The sequence below is a fragment of the Pelophylax lessonae genome, assembly GCF_965119305.1.
Source record: "Pelophylax lessonae genome assembly, chromosome: 1".
NCBI lineage: Eukaryota > Metazoa > Chordata > Amphibia > Anura > Ranidae > Pelophylax > Pelophylax lessonae.
Genome location: NC_138768.1, coordinates 128,152,062 through 128,169,452, shown reverse-complemented (window position 1 = coordinate 128,169,452; position 17,391 = coordinate 128,152,062). Strand labels below are relative to the sequence as shown.

At 42.2% G+C, this 17,391-nt stretch overlaps 1 protein-coding gene across 1 annotated transcript in view; it reads left to right on the top strand.

Annotated features, from left to right (window-relative positions):
- CRHBP (corticotropin releasing hormone binding protein) overlaps nt 1-17,391 on the top strand; it is a 40,252-nt gene that overhangs the window by 7,227 nt on the left and 15,634 nt on the right. The window contains exon 4 of the mRNA XM_082242495.1: nt 14,891-15,101. Coding sequence (XP_082098621.1) covers nt 14,891-15,101 — 211 coding nt within the window. The remainder of the gene's footprint in view (nt 1-14,890; nt 15,102-17,391) is intronic.

The following is a 17,391-nucleotide window of genomic DNA, read 5'->3' as shown; positions in this document are numbered from 1 at the left end:
GCACCTGGGCTTTTGTCAGCCCCAGTGGCATAGCATGGGGGGGGGGGGCAGTTGGATGCAACGGGAGTCCCCGAACAGGTGTAGTGTAACAGACATAGCGGAACAGATGCCAGCCCTATCAGTGCTGGACAGCCAGCGGGCAGGTGTCACTGTGCCACATATGTGTATGAGGCGGGGGTGAGGTGGGGTGGGATGGCGCTGTCAGGGCAGGTTAAAGAAGGAGAAGTACGAGACTGTGAAGGACAGTTTAGGGGAGATGCGGGCTGTAGGGAAGTAGGAGGGGTGGGTCAGGGGAGAAGCAGAGCTGACAGGGGCTGAGCAAATCCTCTGGCAGAAATTGTCCCCTTTGCAGCTCTCAGTGACACCATGGCGGCGTAGATTCGAGCCTCCCGCTCAGGGCTCCTGGAGCTCCTCCTACAGGATAAATGGGTGCAGGTCCATGCTGAGCTGTCTGGGAAGACTCAAAGCCCCATCTCGGAGCAGGAATTAGCGGTGCTGATTGGGCTCAGCAATGGCCCAGATGCCGAACACTCTCTTGCAGGGGACCCCTGGGCTCTTCAGTCCCCCACCCGGACTGGTTTAGACTGCGGCTCTGAGTCCAATCTGGGCAGCCCATGAGCCACCTATCAGTGACCATCAGTGCAGTATATCAGAGACCATCAATGCAGCAGAACAGTGACCATTAGTTCTGCCTATCAGTGCCCATCAGTGCTTCCATATCAGTGAAGCCTCATCAGTGCCTATTAGTGCAGCCTCATCAGAGTCCATCAATTCACATTAATGCAGCCTCATCAGTGCCCATCAATGCAGCTTTATCAGTGCCGCCTCACCAATGCCCATAAGTGCAGCCTCATCAGTGCCCATCAGTGCAGCCTCATCAGTGCCCATCAGTGAAGCCTTATCAGTGCTGCCTACACAGTGCCCATCAATGCACATCAGTACAGCCTCATCAGTGCCCATCAGTTTAGCCTCATCAGTGCAGCCTCATCGGTGTACATCAATCAGTTCAGCCTCATCAGTGCAGCCATATTAGTGCCCATCAGTGCAGCCTTGTCAGTGCCCATCAGTGCAGTCTCATCAATGCCCATCAATGCAGTCTCATCAGTGCTGCCTCATTGGTGCCCATCAATGCACATCAGTACAGCCTCATCAGTGCCCATCAGTTCAGCCTCATCAGTTCCCATCAGTGCAGCCTCATCAGTGCTCATCAGTGCCCATCAGTGCAGCCTCATCAGTGCCCTTCAGTGGAGCCTCATTAGTGTCCATCACTGCTGCCCATCAGTGCAATTTCACATCAGTGTCTATTAGTGCAGCCTCAATAAAAAATAAAAAGCAGGAGAGAGCGGCGCCAGCTTAGTGTAGCATAAAGTTTATTGGTAGACAATAAATATAGTAACTTACCCAGAGGTAAGGATAAAATGGTGTAGTGAGTGATGGAAGATAATCTGTCTCATTCTCCGTCTTGTGCGGCGTGAGACGGGAGCAGGGTGCCGGCGTTCCCCTGAGGAGGCTGGTGTATGGAAGCTGGTCCGCAGGTTAGGCGGCAGGGGAGGACTCGCGGCAAGGCTCCGACTTCCTGCTTCAGGTCCTGTAGACGTCACAGCTGGTGTCGTTAGGCTGTCCTGACAAAGGAGCACGGATGCTCAGAGCGAGTGCACCCCCTGTCATCTTCTCACCGGATGTGACGTCTACAGGCTTGGAAGCAGGAAGTCGAAGCCTTGCCTCGAGTCCTCCACTGCTGCCTAACCTGCGGACCAGCTTCCATACACCAGCCTCCCCAGGGGAACCCTGCTCCTGTCTCACGCAGCACAAGACGGAGAAGGCGACAGATTATCTTCCATCACTCACTACACCGTTTTATCCTTACCTCTGGGTAAGTTACTATATTTATTGTCTACCAATAAACTTTATGCTACACTAAGCTGGCGCCGCTCTCTCCTGCTTTTTATTTTTTATTGAGGCTGCACTAATAGACACTGATGTGAAATTGCACTGATGGGCACTGGGCTCTGGGTAAGTTACTATATTTATTGTCTACCAATAAACTTTATGCTACACTAAGCTGGTCCGCAGGTTAGGCAGCGGTGGAGGAAATACCACCAAAAGAAAGCTCTCTTTGTGTAAAAAAAAAAATAACAATTTCATATGAGTACAGTGTTGCATGATCGCGCAATTGCCTTTCAAAGTGTGATAGTGCTGAAAGCTGAAAATTGGCCTGGGCAGGAAGGGGGTAAAAGTAACTTGTAGGCAAGTGGTTAAAAAAAATAAAACTGTCTCCTAACTTTTTTAGCTGGCTCCTAGATTCAAATCAAATTTTTCAAGCCCTGTGCTGAACAATATTTGAGGCTATTGTCTCCCAAATAATACAGTTATATTTTTATTGCACAATAGCACCTGTCTTTTCTCTCCCTCTATATTTTGACCTAACAAAGCTACTTACATACTGAAGCCGCTGTACAATATTTGTGGCAGCTGTTCCTCAAATAAACTATTCTAATTTCTAAATTCATTGCTTTATTGAGGTCCAACTGAGCTGCTTACATACTGTCCAGCCACTGTACACTATTTGTGGATTTTGTCTCTCAACTAATACATTTTATGCCCTTTGTGCCTAAGGGTAAAACAAATTTAAATGCCTAAGCACAATCTTCAAACTTTGACATGTGTTAGTAAAACTGTACATATCATCATAACTACTTTGTGCATCCAGATGGATTATATTGCGTTTTTTTCAGGACAAATTTGGGCTTCCTTTGGGTGGTAAATAGTAATGGATATCTCCTGATTTTTTTTGTTTTATTATCAAAGGAAAACTGGCCCAAAATACAATTTTTTTAGCTGTATATTTCTTGCTACTACCATAGCCTTCCACCAAAGAACAACCCAAAATACATTTTCCTGCTCCTGACGATCACAGCGATACCACATACCCCATATGTGTATGTGAGGTGTTGTATGTACCCGTAGTACAGCCCAAAAACAATAGTGCCCATTTTGCTTTTTTATCCTAGCACACTGACACTAATACTACAAAAAAAATGCTGTCGACAAAAAATACTGATGCTGACCTTTGACCCTGAGCTTGACCTTTGGCCCTGACCTTAACCCAAACACTAACACTGGCACTGACCTAGATCAAACCTTGAACTAGGTATTTTTTTGTATTTTTTTATTTTATTTTTATTATTATTTATTTACTTGTATTTTTCTCTGCTAGGAGAGAGAGAGAGATACTAAGTATCTCTCTCCTCCATTCACAGAGTAAGAAAACACAGACCGGGTTTCACAGTGACTGATCAGAGGCTATTACTGCAATCAGGTGACCCAGAATCGGGGGATCCGGGTTCGGATTATTAGTATGGGGCCCGGGGTTCTACGTGAAACCCCAGTCTCTGTGCTGGGAGCGAGCCATGCAGCATGCTTCCAGCACAAAGGGAGATACACAAATACGTGGCTCCGCGGAAGAAAGCCCAGTCCAGTGGGGCTACATACTTTTGTACGGTCGGTGTAAAGGGGTTAAATAAGAAGGCAAAAACATCTTTCTTTACTTTCTTTACTCAGGTGCAGATCATCAAAGCAGAGGGGGAGGTTCCAAGGCAGGGAAATAAGAGACTTAGGCAGTGAGCAGATATTGCTATGCTTGTGATTACAGTACCTTGAAAAAGTATTCATCGGCCTTGACATTTTCCACATTCTAGCATGTTACAACCAAAAATTTAAATGTGTTTTATTGGGATTTTATGTGACAGACCAACACAATGTGGCACATAATTGTGAAGTGGAAGACAAATGATAAATGTTTTTAAAACTTTTTAACAAATAAATACCTGAAAAGTGTGGCATGCATTTGCATTTAGCCCCCTTTACTCTGATTATCCTAACTAAAATCTAGTGGAACCAATTGTCTTCAGAAGTTACCTAAATAGTAAATAGAGTCCACCTGTCTGTAATTTAATCTCAGTATAAATACAGCTGTTCTGTGAAGCCCTCAGAGTTTTTTTAGAGAATCTTAGTGAACAAACAGTATCATGAAGGCCAAGAAACACACAAGACAGGTCAGGGATAAAGTTGTGGAGACGTTTATAGCAGTTATAAAAAAATATCCATGGCTTTGAAAATCTCACAGAGCACTGTTCAATCCATCATCCAAAAAATAAAAAGAGTATGGTACAACAGCAAACCTACCAAGACATGGCCATCTACCTAAACTGACATGCCAAGCAAGGGGAGCATTAATCAGAGAAACAGCCAAGAGTCCCATGGTAACTCTGAAGGCGCTGCAGAGATCCACAGCTCAGGTGGGAGAATCTGTCCACAGGACAACTATTAGTCATGCACTCCACAAATCTAGCCTTTATGGATGAGTGACAAGAAGAAAGCCAATGTTAAAAGAAAGCCATTTGCAGTTTGGAGAAGCCATGTGGGGGACGCAGCAAACATGTGGAAGAAGGTGCTCTGGTCAGATGAGACCAAAATTGAACTTTTTGACCTAAAAGCAAAAATCTTTGTGTGGCAAGAAACTAACACTGCACATCACCCTGAACACACCATCCCCATCATGGCAGAATCATGTTGTGGGGATGCTTTTCTTCATCAGGGACAGGGATGATGGATGGAGCCAAATACAGGGCAATCTTAGAAAAAACCCGTTAGAGTCGGGGGGTATGGCCACCGCCGTAGCTGATGGCTGCATGAGCTGAGAGCTCCACAGCCAGACCAGGGACAGCTATGGATTGAGAGGCCCCCGGGCACATCTACTACCACAGCTGGTTACCTGAACACAGGCTGCACCTACTGCCATGCCCAGGAGATGTAGAGACTTCTTCATGCCGAAGAAACTCACGGCATACTTCCTGGATGCATCTACCGGCTATGCCAAAATGGCGGCCACACCTGCCCAGCTCCTCGCGCACTTATGATGCGTGACCACGATAAATATATGCGCTCCCTGAAACTCAAATACTATTCACAACACAACAAAGCAGGAAAAATTCTAGCGGCTAGATTAAAGGCACGCAGAACCAAATCTAAAATCCCATATATTATGCATCCCTTCATAAAAATTAGGCTACTTAACCCACAAGAAATTGCAGACGCAGATTACTATGGGTATTTATACAACCTAAAAGACGACTCTCAGACTCCTCAGCCTCTGACAGAGACATAAGTCTATTCTTAGACCAAATAGGTCTTCCCAGAGGCGGCTGGTCATATGGGGCGCAGGGGCGCCGCCCCCCTATCTATGTGTCCGGCCCCCTAATCTACATGCGGTGCGCCGGACGCATGGAGTTCAATGGGGCTTTTTTTTTTTCAACCATGTGATTAGAGCCAGAGGCTCTCACAGGTAAAAAAAAAGGGTGGGCTCGGGGCACAGAGCAGTGTGCCCACCCTGTTGTGTGACAGTAGCGAATGAAAATTCACTATTGTCACAAGGATCCTCCTCCTGGCCAATCAGGAACCGGGTTTTGAGACCCGTTTCCCGATTGGCCGAAAGGAGAAGCCATGCCATTGGGCATGGAGGAGGAGGGAGGAGACACAGAAGACAGGGGGAAGAAGCCGAAGCCGCTGCCGCCTGCTGCTGCATCCAGGCAGGGTGAGTGAGCGGGGGTCCTGCCTGTCCTGTCTGAGAGGAGAAAGTAAGTGCTCTGAGAAAAAACTATTCAGGTGTCTAGTGTGATAATTGCCAGTATATAATCAGATAGTGGAAAGATGGTGAAAAGCTGATACAACATGGGAATTAAACATGTCCATAAAGAGTTTAAAGATATTCAAGTCCATAATATGGAGCGTGGAGTCCCAGAAAAAGTCAATGTGCTATTTGAGTTAAATACATGAAAACTGCAATAAGGGCTGGCTCCGAGACACAGGGAAGTCAATTCTGTGGATGAGAACAGATAAAAGGGCACACAGAGCACCTCTAAGTGCAATAAAGTTAGGTATCACAGGCTTGTAATTGCTCTGGTGGTCCGTGGAGGGAAGCTGTAGGGTCCAAGTGTCCCCGGAAAAAAAAGATGTTTGCAGCCGATAAGATGGAACCGGTAGACAGAAAGGCCGGCCGGGCGTCTTCCGGGTTCAGCTGATGTCCGGGAACCAGGTTGGAACGCAGCAAACGCCGCGTGACATCACCGGGGCTAGGAATGACACGACGCATTTCATCCCACATCTGAAAAAAAAAGTGCGCATGCCCATTGTGAGCTTGGCGAATGCTCTGAAACGCGTTGTGTCATTCCTAGCTCCTGTGACGTCATGCGGCGTATGCTGTGTTCCAACCTGGTTCCCAGACATCAGCTGAACCTGTAAGACGCCCGGCCGGTCTTTCCGTCTATCAGTTCCATCTTATCGGCTGCAAACATCTTTCTTTCCGGGACACTTGGACCCTACAGCTTCCCTCCACGGACCACCGGAGCAATTACAAGCTTGTGATACCTAACTTTATGTGAGTTACTATATTCTGTGCTTCCATTTGTAATAAACTAATACTGCACTTAGAGGCGCTCTGCGTGTCCTTTTATCTGCCTGTCCTGTCTGTCCTGTCCTCTCCTCTCCCCTGTCTCCTGTCTCTCCTGTCTCGCTGTGGTCCGGGGGAAGGGGGATGGTGTGCGGCATGGTGTGGTCGGGGGGGGGTATGGTGCGGTCGGTCTGACGCTCCCCCTCCCCGGGCCCATGGAGCACCAGCCGCCACTGTGTCTACCTACCCTTTCACTTTAACAATTGTCATTTCTTAACCCTCCAATTGCCAAAGACAAAATTTCCAAAACAATAGATGCCCTACTTAGTGATAAATATCCAGGCCCAGACGGCTTCACCAATTAATATTTTAAAACCTTTAAGACTACCTTAGCACCCTATCTCCTAAGATTGTTCCATGACATCTTCTCCTCTAAGGCACTCCCAGCAGAAATGCTTTGAGCACACATAGTCACCCTCCCAAACTGGGTAATTCACCAAACACACCTGCCAATTTTCGCCCTATATCATTATAAAATGCAAATATCAAAATTTATGCTAAAGTAATAGCCAGGGGCATATCCAAAATACTACCATCCCTAATAAAATCAGACCAAAATGGACTTAATGAGCAATAGACAATCTTCAGATGCCACCAGAAGGATCCTAAATTTGATCCACCATGCTGAGTTTTCTAAGACGCCTTCTCTGCTCCTATCAATAGAGGCAGAGAAAGCATTTGATAGGGTACATTGGCGGTATATGTCAATGGCACTGGAAAAATTTGGATTTCAGGGACCAATTCTGAAGGCAATATTGGTGTTATACTCCACCCCATCAGCCCAAGTCTTTACCTCTGGTCTACTCTCTAAGCCTTATTTTTATCACAAATGGCACCAGGCAAAGTTTCCCCCTGTCACCCTCTATCTTCAACCTAATGATAGAACCTCTTGCAGAAACCATCCGCTCACACCCACACGTCTCCGGTTTTAGTTTAAAAGGAGAATCCTATACAGTTAGCTTGTTTGCAGATGACGTCATCTTATTAACAAATCCACTAACCTCACTTCCATTTACTCACCAAATACTGACCGACTTCAGTAAAGTGTCCTACTACAAAGTTAACTTTTCTAAGTCACTAATCCTAGACCTAGGGATTCACAAACACACAAAACATTTAACTATGACACTCCCATACATCTGGAAGACAAATGGAATCCCGGTACGTAGGAATTATTCTAATACCATCTGTATCCTTACTTGCTGAAGCAAATTATAAACCTTTACTTGCTAAAATTCAGCAAGACCTACTCCAACCCTCATATAAAGAACTGACCTGGTTACGCACAATTGCAGCTTTCAAGAAGATGATACTTCCACAGAGTTTATACCTTTTCTGCACATTATCAATCCCGCTCTCTTCCTCGCGTATACTGCCCTTCCACAACCTTCATAAACAGTATATTTGGCAGAGTAAATGCTCGAGATACGCATGGTCACATATGATCAAACACAAAAATGCTGGGGGGTTAAGTATGATAGTACTAAAAGATTATTATACAGCAACACAACTATCTCACATCAAACACTGGTTAACTCCAAACTCGGTTGCCCGATGGGTCAGTGCTGAAGCTGCACTAACAATATCGACACAACTCTCCACATTACTATTAGCTGACTGTTGGAAACAACTTCAACTGAATACATTACCAATAACATTCCAAGCATCTAATAAAGCTTGGAGAACCCTAATGACTTACCCAGATGATCCCTCAAAAACAGAACACTTACAAATGCCTTTTACAGCAGTAGAAATCCTCATCCCCCTACTTATCCATGCAAAAATGGAGAAACCAAAACACCCAATGGGTGGAAGATCTTCTAAATAAAGGGGCACTAAATACCTTCTCTAAATTAATTTCTCAGTACAATATCCCCAAATCCGAATCATACACATATATCAGAAATACTAAATTCCTCAAGGCTAACCCTCTCCCAACAATTAAAATCCTTTTCCAACTATATGCTTTCTATGACCCCACAAAACAAGGCACTAAAATCATATCTCTATTTTACGAAGCAAAAAAACATTTTGCAAAACTAGCCCTATCCTGAGATGGGAACTAGACCTCCAGAAATCCTACTCACCAAAAAAAATGCAAGAGACATTCAAATACACACACAATATCTCTAGATGCTCCAATCACTGGGAACCCTCCCAAAAAATAAATTCCCGCTGGTATCTCACTCCATACCGAGTGGCACAAATCTACCCTTCCCAGTCACCTTTATGTTAGCGTAACTGTGGACAAGTAGGCAAATTGTACCACACATTATGGAACTGTAAGAACTTAACAAGCTTCTGGAACCAAACCTTTAGTCTAATTTCCTCTGTTACAGGCATTTTAACAACACCAACCCCAGCACTAGCCTTTCCTAATTTAGAGATTGGGAACTTTCCAACCATATATCGTTTTGTAGTTGCACATATACTACTGGCATTTAGAATGGTTATTACTAGATACTGGGAATCAGATAAAGCTCCTAACATATCTGAAGTGATCACATCTGTTAATCTCACTTTTAACTATGAAAATACGCTAACACGCTAAATAAGCTCTAATGAGATTGACAAATTCGAAAAAGCTTGGCATCCATTGTTGCCTTGGGTCAAGACCTTAAAAAAAATGCTTATTGTGAATTTTTTCTTCTTCTTCTTTCGGAATAGGCTCCTCTTTATGTAAATGCTGTGCCTTTAAACATCTATTTCCACTAGTACTGATATAAAAAAAAATGTAACTTCTACTTGATAACTGGTTGAATTTTGTTTGGTATCCTGATATGTACTCAGTATTCTTGTATTCATTTTAAACTTAATAAAGACATTGAAAAATAAAAAAAAATCATGTTAGAGTCTGCAAAAGACTTGAGACTGTGGCAGAGGTTCACCTTCCAGCAGGACAACAACCCTAAGCATACAGCCAGAGCTACAGGGGATGGGGATGATTTAGATCAAAGCATATTCATGTGTTACAGTGGCACAGTCAAAGTTCAGACCTAAATCCAATTGAGAATCTGTCGCAGACGCTCTCCATCTAATCTGACAGAGCTTGAGCTATTTTGCAAAGAAAAACGGGCAATAATTTCACTCTCTAGATGTGCAAAGCTGGTATAGACATACCCAAAAGACTTGCAACTGTATTTGTAGTGAAAGGTGGTTCTATAAAGTATTGACTCAGAGGGGGGCTGAATACAAATGCACGCCACACTTTTCAGATATTTATTTGTAAAAAAGTTTGAAAATCAATTATTATTTTCCTTCCACTTTACAATTTAGTGCCACTTTGTGTTGGTCTATCACATAAAATCCCTATAAAAAAAATTTAAGTTTTTGATTGTAACATGACAAAATGTAGAAAATTTCAAGGAGTATGAATACTTTTTCAAGGCACTGTATGTGAAGCTGCAGCCCATACAGAAGAATTGTCGGATAATGCGACACCATATTACTACATCCTGCACCTGTTAAAAATGAGTGCCTATTTCTCCCAGTGTATTTTTACAAAGAGACCAGCAATTACATACTTGCAAATATACACTCTATATATATATTGTTACTACTGGAGTGGAGGAGGGACAGAGACTAGTAGCGGTGAGGATATGGGAGGAGGGACAGACCCAGATTATCCTGAGCTGGTATTCTTAGGACACTGCCTCCATTGGCATTACAGACCCGGAGTCTGAGAGTCCCACTATAGTAAGCAGGGACGTACTTACATCACTGTTTGTTAGAGAAAGAACTACAACAGGGATATGGCAAGACTGATGGCTAGAGAATACAAGGCATTGCTGCCATCAGTCTTACAAACAGGAAACCACTGGGAATTAAAAATGAACAGGCTATTTCAGAGGAACTACTGAATAAACCAGAGGATGCCTGATATATTCAATTATGGTAGGAAATCAGCAACAAATAGACATGGGCAATTCGTTTCAGTCTGAATATAAATTTGGACGGATTTATGGCTATTCAGAGATTCAGATGTATTTTGTTTAAATTAGTTTAGTTTAATTTTGTATTTTTGTTTTCTAATGAATTCCAAATTATGAGAATGATTACAATTCGGATCGTTCGAAAAATGATCGAAGGATTCTAATTCTGTGTAAAGAATAGCTGGTTTTTAAGGAGTGGGCTGAGAAGCCAGCTGCCACGTCCTTAACAACTGATGACTCATCAGCTATCAGCGGGTTTCCCCACTGACAGCTAAATGTAAAAAAAATTATTGCCGGTAATGAAAAATGTATGAAAAAAATGGCATGGGGTCCCCACAAAGTCCACACCAGACCCTTACCTGAGCATGTAGCCCGGCAGGCCAGGAAAGATTGGGGGACGAGCGAGCATCACCCTCCTAAACCATACCAGGCCACATGCCCTCAACATAGGGGGTGCTTCGGGGCAGGGGGACTCTGCCCCCCCAAAGCACCTTGTCTCCATACTGATGGGAAAAATTTCCTCTTCCATACAACCCTAGCCTTGTGGTTGTGGGGGGTCTGTGGGCAGGGGGCTTATCGGAATCTGGAAGCCCCCTTTAACAAGGGGGCCCCCAGATCCCGGCCCCCCCATGTGATTTAGTATAGCCTGCTCAATCACCAAAAAAGCGTAAAAAGTGAATAAAACACAAAACAAGTTTTTGACAATTCCTTTATTTAAAAAAAAAATGTCCCCAGTGCAGATCCAATGTCAATCACGACGCCCGTCGCTACTGCCAAACCAAAAAAAGAAAAAAAAACTCTGGTACCAATGAAGGCTCCTGCCATTTGCAAGCTCTGCCATCGACGTTTCTTAAATAGCTAAGGGCTGGGGCCAACATCACCAGGAGGTCTCGTTCCTTGTGAGGTCATCGACCCAGCATGCCCCCCCCGGTCGATTACGTCACAAGGGGCAGGGTCACCCGGTGATGCAATTGGGTAGCCCTGCCCCTCAGTTATTATAGAACTGTCAGACAGTGGAGCTGGTAGATGGCAGGAGCCTTCAAGTCAGCGGCAGGCATCATAATTGACGTTGGCTCTACTTCGGGGGATATTTATTTTTTGGGGGGTTTATTAATAAAGGAATTTTAAAAAAACTGTCTCTGTGTTTTTATTTACTTTTTACACTATGTGTACTATGTACCCCTACTCATTCACATAGGGGGGCAGGATCTGGGGGCTACTCTGGGGAAGCCAGCTGACAGCTGATGAGTCATCCTTAACAACCATCTATTCTTCACACAGAATTAGAATCGGTCTATCATTTTTTTGACCGATCCAAATTCAAACCATTCTGGAAATTTGAAAGGTGTTAGAAAATTAATATTTGAAACCAAATTAAATGAAACAAAATGAAACAAAATTAGTACCATAAAAAATCGTAACGTATTGAAGGAGAGCATTGCACTCTTGAAGGTAGTAATATAAACAAAAACAAGTTTCAGTTCTGCACATGTGTAGCAACAAGGACATGTAAAAAAGTTTTTTTACCTGGAGTTCAGCTTCAATATTTATTTTAAGATAAACCCTGTCTCATCTCCTCTTATGTAACTCTTATATTGCAGCCTAACCAAGCTTCTTACATACTGTCCAGCCACTGAACAATATTTGTGTCCCTATAAATAAATTATTATTTATATTTTGAGATAAAACCTGCCTCACCTCTTCCCCTTAAATTTTAGCATAACCAAGCTACTTACATAATGCTCAACACTGACTATAGTCTCTCAAATAATAAACGTAATATTTATTTAAGGATAAAACCTGCCTCATCTTACCCTCTAATTTTATAGCCTACGCAAACAATTATATGCAGTTAAGCCACTGAACAATATTTGTGGCTACTATCTCTCATATAATAAAATCTAATTTATATTTCAAAATAAAATCATCATTGTCCCTCCTGATTATATGGTGGGCTAACCAAGCTGTTTGCTTACTGAACAATATTTGTGGCTATTATCTCTTAGATAATAGACTCTAATGTTTATCTCAGGATAAAATCTGCCTTGTCTCTCCCTCTTATATTGCAGCCTAACCAATACATTTATATACTGTATGTAAGTATGTAAGCAGATTAGGGATATGGGGATACGATGGAGCTCTGGGAATGTTAAGTTGTGGATTTAAAATGCTTTGTGCACTCTATTTTGACTTTTTTTACACTTCTAAAACAATGCAGTGTGGTACTGTGAAAAAAGAGCCATGCCAGCTGCTGATGAGATCTGCGCAGACAATCACACTGGAAGAAATACAATTAAAGGTCCAGTAAACATCTAGTCTATATACAGTACCTTGCGAAAGTATTCGGTCCCCTTGAACTTTGCGACCTTTTGCCACATTTCAGGCTTCAAACATAAAGATATAAAACTGTAATTTTTTGTGAAGAATCAACAACAGGTGGGGCACAATCATGAAGTGGAACACAATTTATTGGATATTTCAAACTTTGTTAACAAATAAAAAACTGAAAAATTGGGCGTGCAAAATTATTCAGCCCCTTTACTTTCAGTGCAGCAAACTCTCTCCAGAAGTTCAGTGAGGATCTCTGAATGATCCAATGTTGACCTAAATGACTAATGATAATAAATAGAATCCACCTGTGTGTAATCAAGTCTCTGTATAAATGCACCTGCACTGTGATAGTCTCAGAGGTCCGTTTAAAGCGCAGAGAGCATCATGAAGAACAAGGAACACACCAGGCAGGTCCGAGATACTGTTGTGGAGAAGTTTAAAGCCGGATTTGGATACAAAAAGATTTCCCAAGCTTTAAACATCCCAAGGAGTACTGTGCAAGCAATAATATTGAAATGGAAAGAGTATCAGACCACTGCAAATCTACAAAGACCTGGCCGTCCCTCTAAACTTTCAGCTCATACAAGGAGAAGACTGATTAGAGATGCAGCCAAGAGGCCCATGATCACTCTGGATAAACTGCAGAGATCTACAGCTGAGGTGGGAGACTCTGTCCATAGGACAACAATCAGTCGTATACTGCACAAATCTGGCCTTTATGGAAGAGTGGCAAGAAGAAAGCCATTTCTTAAAGATATCCATAAAAAGTGTAGTTTAAAGTTTGCCACAAGCCACCTGGGCACACCAAACATGTGGAAGAAGGTGCTCTGGTCAGATGAAACCAAAATCAAACTTTTTGGCAACAATTGAAAACATTATGTTTGGCGTAAAAGCAACACAGCTCATCACCCTGAACACACCATCCCCACTGTCAAACATGGTGGTGGCAGCATCATGGTTTGGGCCTGCTTTTCTTCAGCAGGGACAGGGAAGATGGTTAAAATTGATAGGAAGATGAATGGAGCCAAATACAGGACCATTCTGGAAGAAAACCTGATGGAGTCTGCAAAAGACCTGAGACTGGGACGGAGATTTGTCTTCCAACAAGACAATGATCCAAAACATAAAGCAAAATCTACAATGGAATGGTTCACAAATAAACATATCCAGGTGTTAGAATGGCCAAGTCAAAGTCCAGACCTGAATCCAATCGAGAATCTGTGGAAAGAACTGAAAACTGCTGTTCACAAACGCTCTCCATCCAACCTCACTGAGCTGGAGCTGTTTTGCAAGGAGGAATGGGCAAAAATTTCAGTCTCTCAATGTGCAAAACTGATAGAGACATACCCCAAGCGACTTACAGCTGTAATCGCAACAAAAGGTGGAGCTACAAAGTATTAACTTAAGGAGGCTGAATAATTTTGCACGCCCAATTTTTCAGTTTTTTATTTGTTAAAAAAGTTTGAAAAATCCAACAAATTTCGTTCCACTTCATGATTGTGTCCCACTTGTTGTTGATTCTTCACAAAAAATTACACTTTTATATCTTTATGTTTGAAGCCTGAAATGTGGCAAAAGGTCAAAAATTTCTAGGGGGCCGAATACTTTCGCAAGGCACTGTACATTGTTTTCTGTCTTGGGCCCTGGTGACTTTGAACCCCCGAAACACATTTGCTGCTCTCTTGATTGCCCCCCTGACCCTTATTGGACATTTTAGCAATGGAGCTGTGATTCAGTTCACATGACAAGTCAAAGAAACTGTCATCAACAAATTTACATTGGGATTGGATAGCAATATCAATAAGATAACCTTTTGGGTCTGCCTCACAAACGATATTAATTTATGTTGTTTTGCCAACGGACAGTTTATATAAAGTTGAATGTCTTTAATTCTTAAGAGTAAACTTTTCTATAGCTTTTAGATCTGGCATGGCTCCAACTTCCACCATTCAGGCCTATTGCCTCTTTATAAAAAGAATTAGGTTTTGCAGCCCAAAGTATTTAAAATGCTTTTTTTTTTTTTAAGTTGAAATAAATTAGATCAATATCTCATCTGCTTGTTTTTTTTATACCAGTATGATTATGCTCCACAATAATACTTTCTGAATAATACTGTCAGGTTTTTGATGGCTGGATCATTAAAGGAGAAAAGTTTCCCAGTTCGTTGGATCACCCCCTCTCCACTAGTGAGCGCTACACCGATATATGCGAAGATGGCAACATGCAAAGTATCACAAGGTCATCTCAGAATGTGGCAATGATTTTCTTCAGAGTTCACAAGCCAGGCCATGGCTTCACACTGACAATACGCAAGACTCCTAATCTGTTCCGTAAGTTGCTTCATTTCTTCTCAACAGAACCTTACTGAACTGCCGACATGATCATACATCTCCCGGGGAGGATGAAGTAATGAAGGGAATGTTAGGGCAATCTGATAAATGTCCAGCCAGTAATGACTATTGATTTTTACTTGTTGTACAGAAGTGAATAAAACATATATTTACTACTAATAAATACTGAAGTACAGTTTTACGACAGATTGGAAGCACAGCACTCCCTAAACAATCATTGCTAGTAATAACTGCATGTAGTACGCTGGGTGTCAAAGCCAAGAGCAGGGGAAGATAACCACAAGCCAGTACTTTTGCTAAAATAATAGTTGTGAATGCCAACACATCTTAGTGCAAAGTGTCATGTTATGTCAGGGAATGCCTGAACAATTCATTTAGTCAGATACATAGAGTGTTTTAATCCATCGATGAACCACAGTGCCTCCAAGACAAAAATATTTTATAAAAATAATTTAACTGACTCAAACTTAATTATTTTGAGGTAATTTTGCCAAGCAGGATTCTTTTAAAAAAAGAACACAACAAGATTGATGTAAGTATAGACTGCAGATAATCAAAAATAAATTTGTTACAATAAGTCACACACAAACACCACTAACAGTTTGCTTAAAAGGTTGACATCGATACTATGATTTACAATGAGTTGCTAAAGAATAAATATTTAATTTCCCCAATTATAGTTCTCCTAACTTGTATTTATAACATTTGGCAGATAATAATCTGCGGTTGACTAACTTGACCCGTGAAACCACTACAGTCAGATTCCTGGGTGCAGTCCATCTAAAGTCATGCCAATAGGGACAATTAAAATGACCACATTTTCAGGTGTTAGGATATTCAGTGGGGTAGCAAATCAAAGAGCATAAAATACTTCCACACAAAAAAAATCAATAATAAGTGTTGAAAATATAGTTACCATTTTAAGATGGCTATTTGCTTAAAATGGTCACTGCCAGACTCTCCTAAGATGACTGTCAATTAATGGGTGGAGCTGACCTTCCCCAAAACTGTGTCTAGTTAGGCTGGAGCTATGTGTCCTAGATTTAGTAATGTATCAAGTGATGGCCGTGCCTCAGATGATGTGTCCATGTGAGTGTCCAGATGAGGTAATTCAGATCATAAGTGTCCTCTCTGTCTACCTCCCTTGCTGTTTTATCTATTTGTGAATGATACACTCATAAAACATGCCCAGAGGGTGACCCAGAAGGTGTAACCCTATTCCTATTGGTGGCTTTGTTTAATACATTCCTGACCGCCCGCCGCACATTTACTGTGGCAGGCTGGCTCTCCTGCGCGAACCGACGTAGCCCTACATTGGTCGTGCGTGTGGTGCTGAGAGGCGAGAGATTGCCGCCAGGCTATGTGTTGAGTTATTTTGAGGGAACATCAAATTTATACTGTTAAATGAGCTGTACACTCACTACTTTACATTGTAGCAAAGTGTCATTTCTTCAGTGTCACATGAAAAGATATAATAAAATATTAACAAAAATGTGAGGGGGTGTACTCACTTACGTGAGATACTGCATATATATAGATATATATATATATATGTATCTATATATCTATCTATCTATATATATATATATATATATATATATATATATATATATATATATACAGTGGGTACGGAAAGTATTCAGACCCCCTTCAATTTTTCACTCTTTGTTATATTGCAGCCATTTGCTAAAATCATTTAAGTTCATTCTTCTTCCTCATGAATGTACACATAGCTCCCCATACTGACAGAAAAACACAGAATTGTTGACATTGTTGCAGATTTATTAAAAAAGAAAAACTGAAATATCACATGGTCCTAAGTATTCAGACCCTTTGCTCAGTATTTAGTAGAAGCCCCCTTTTGATCTAATACAGCCAGGAGTCTTTTTGGGAAAGATGCAACAAGTCTTTCACACCTGGATTTGGGGATCCTCTGCCATTCCTCCTTGCAGATCCTCTCCAGTTCTGTCAGGTTGGATGGTAAACGTTGGTGGACAGCCATTTTTAGGTCTCTCCAGAGATGCTCAATTGGGTTTAAGTCAGGGCTCTGGCTGGGCCATTCAAGAACAGTCACGGAGTTGTTGTGAAGCCACTCCTTCGTTATTTTAGCTGTGTGCTTAGGGTCATTGTCTTGTTGGAAGGTAAACCTTCGGCCCAGTCTGAGGTCCAGAGCACTCTGGAAAAGGTTTTTGTCCAGGATATCCCTGTACTTGGCCGCATTCATCTTTCCCTCGATTGCAACCAGTTGTCCTGTCCCTGCAGCTGAAAA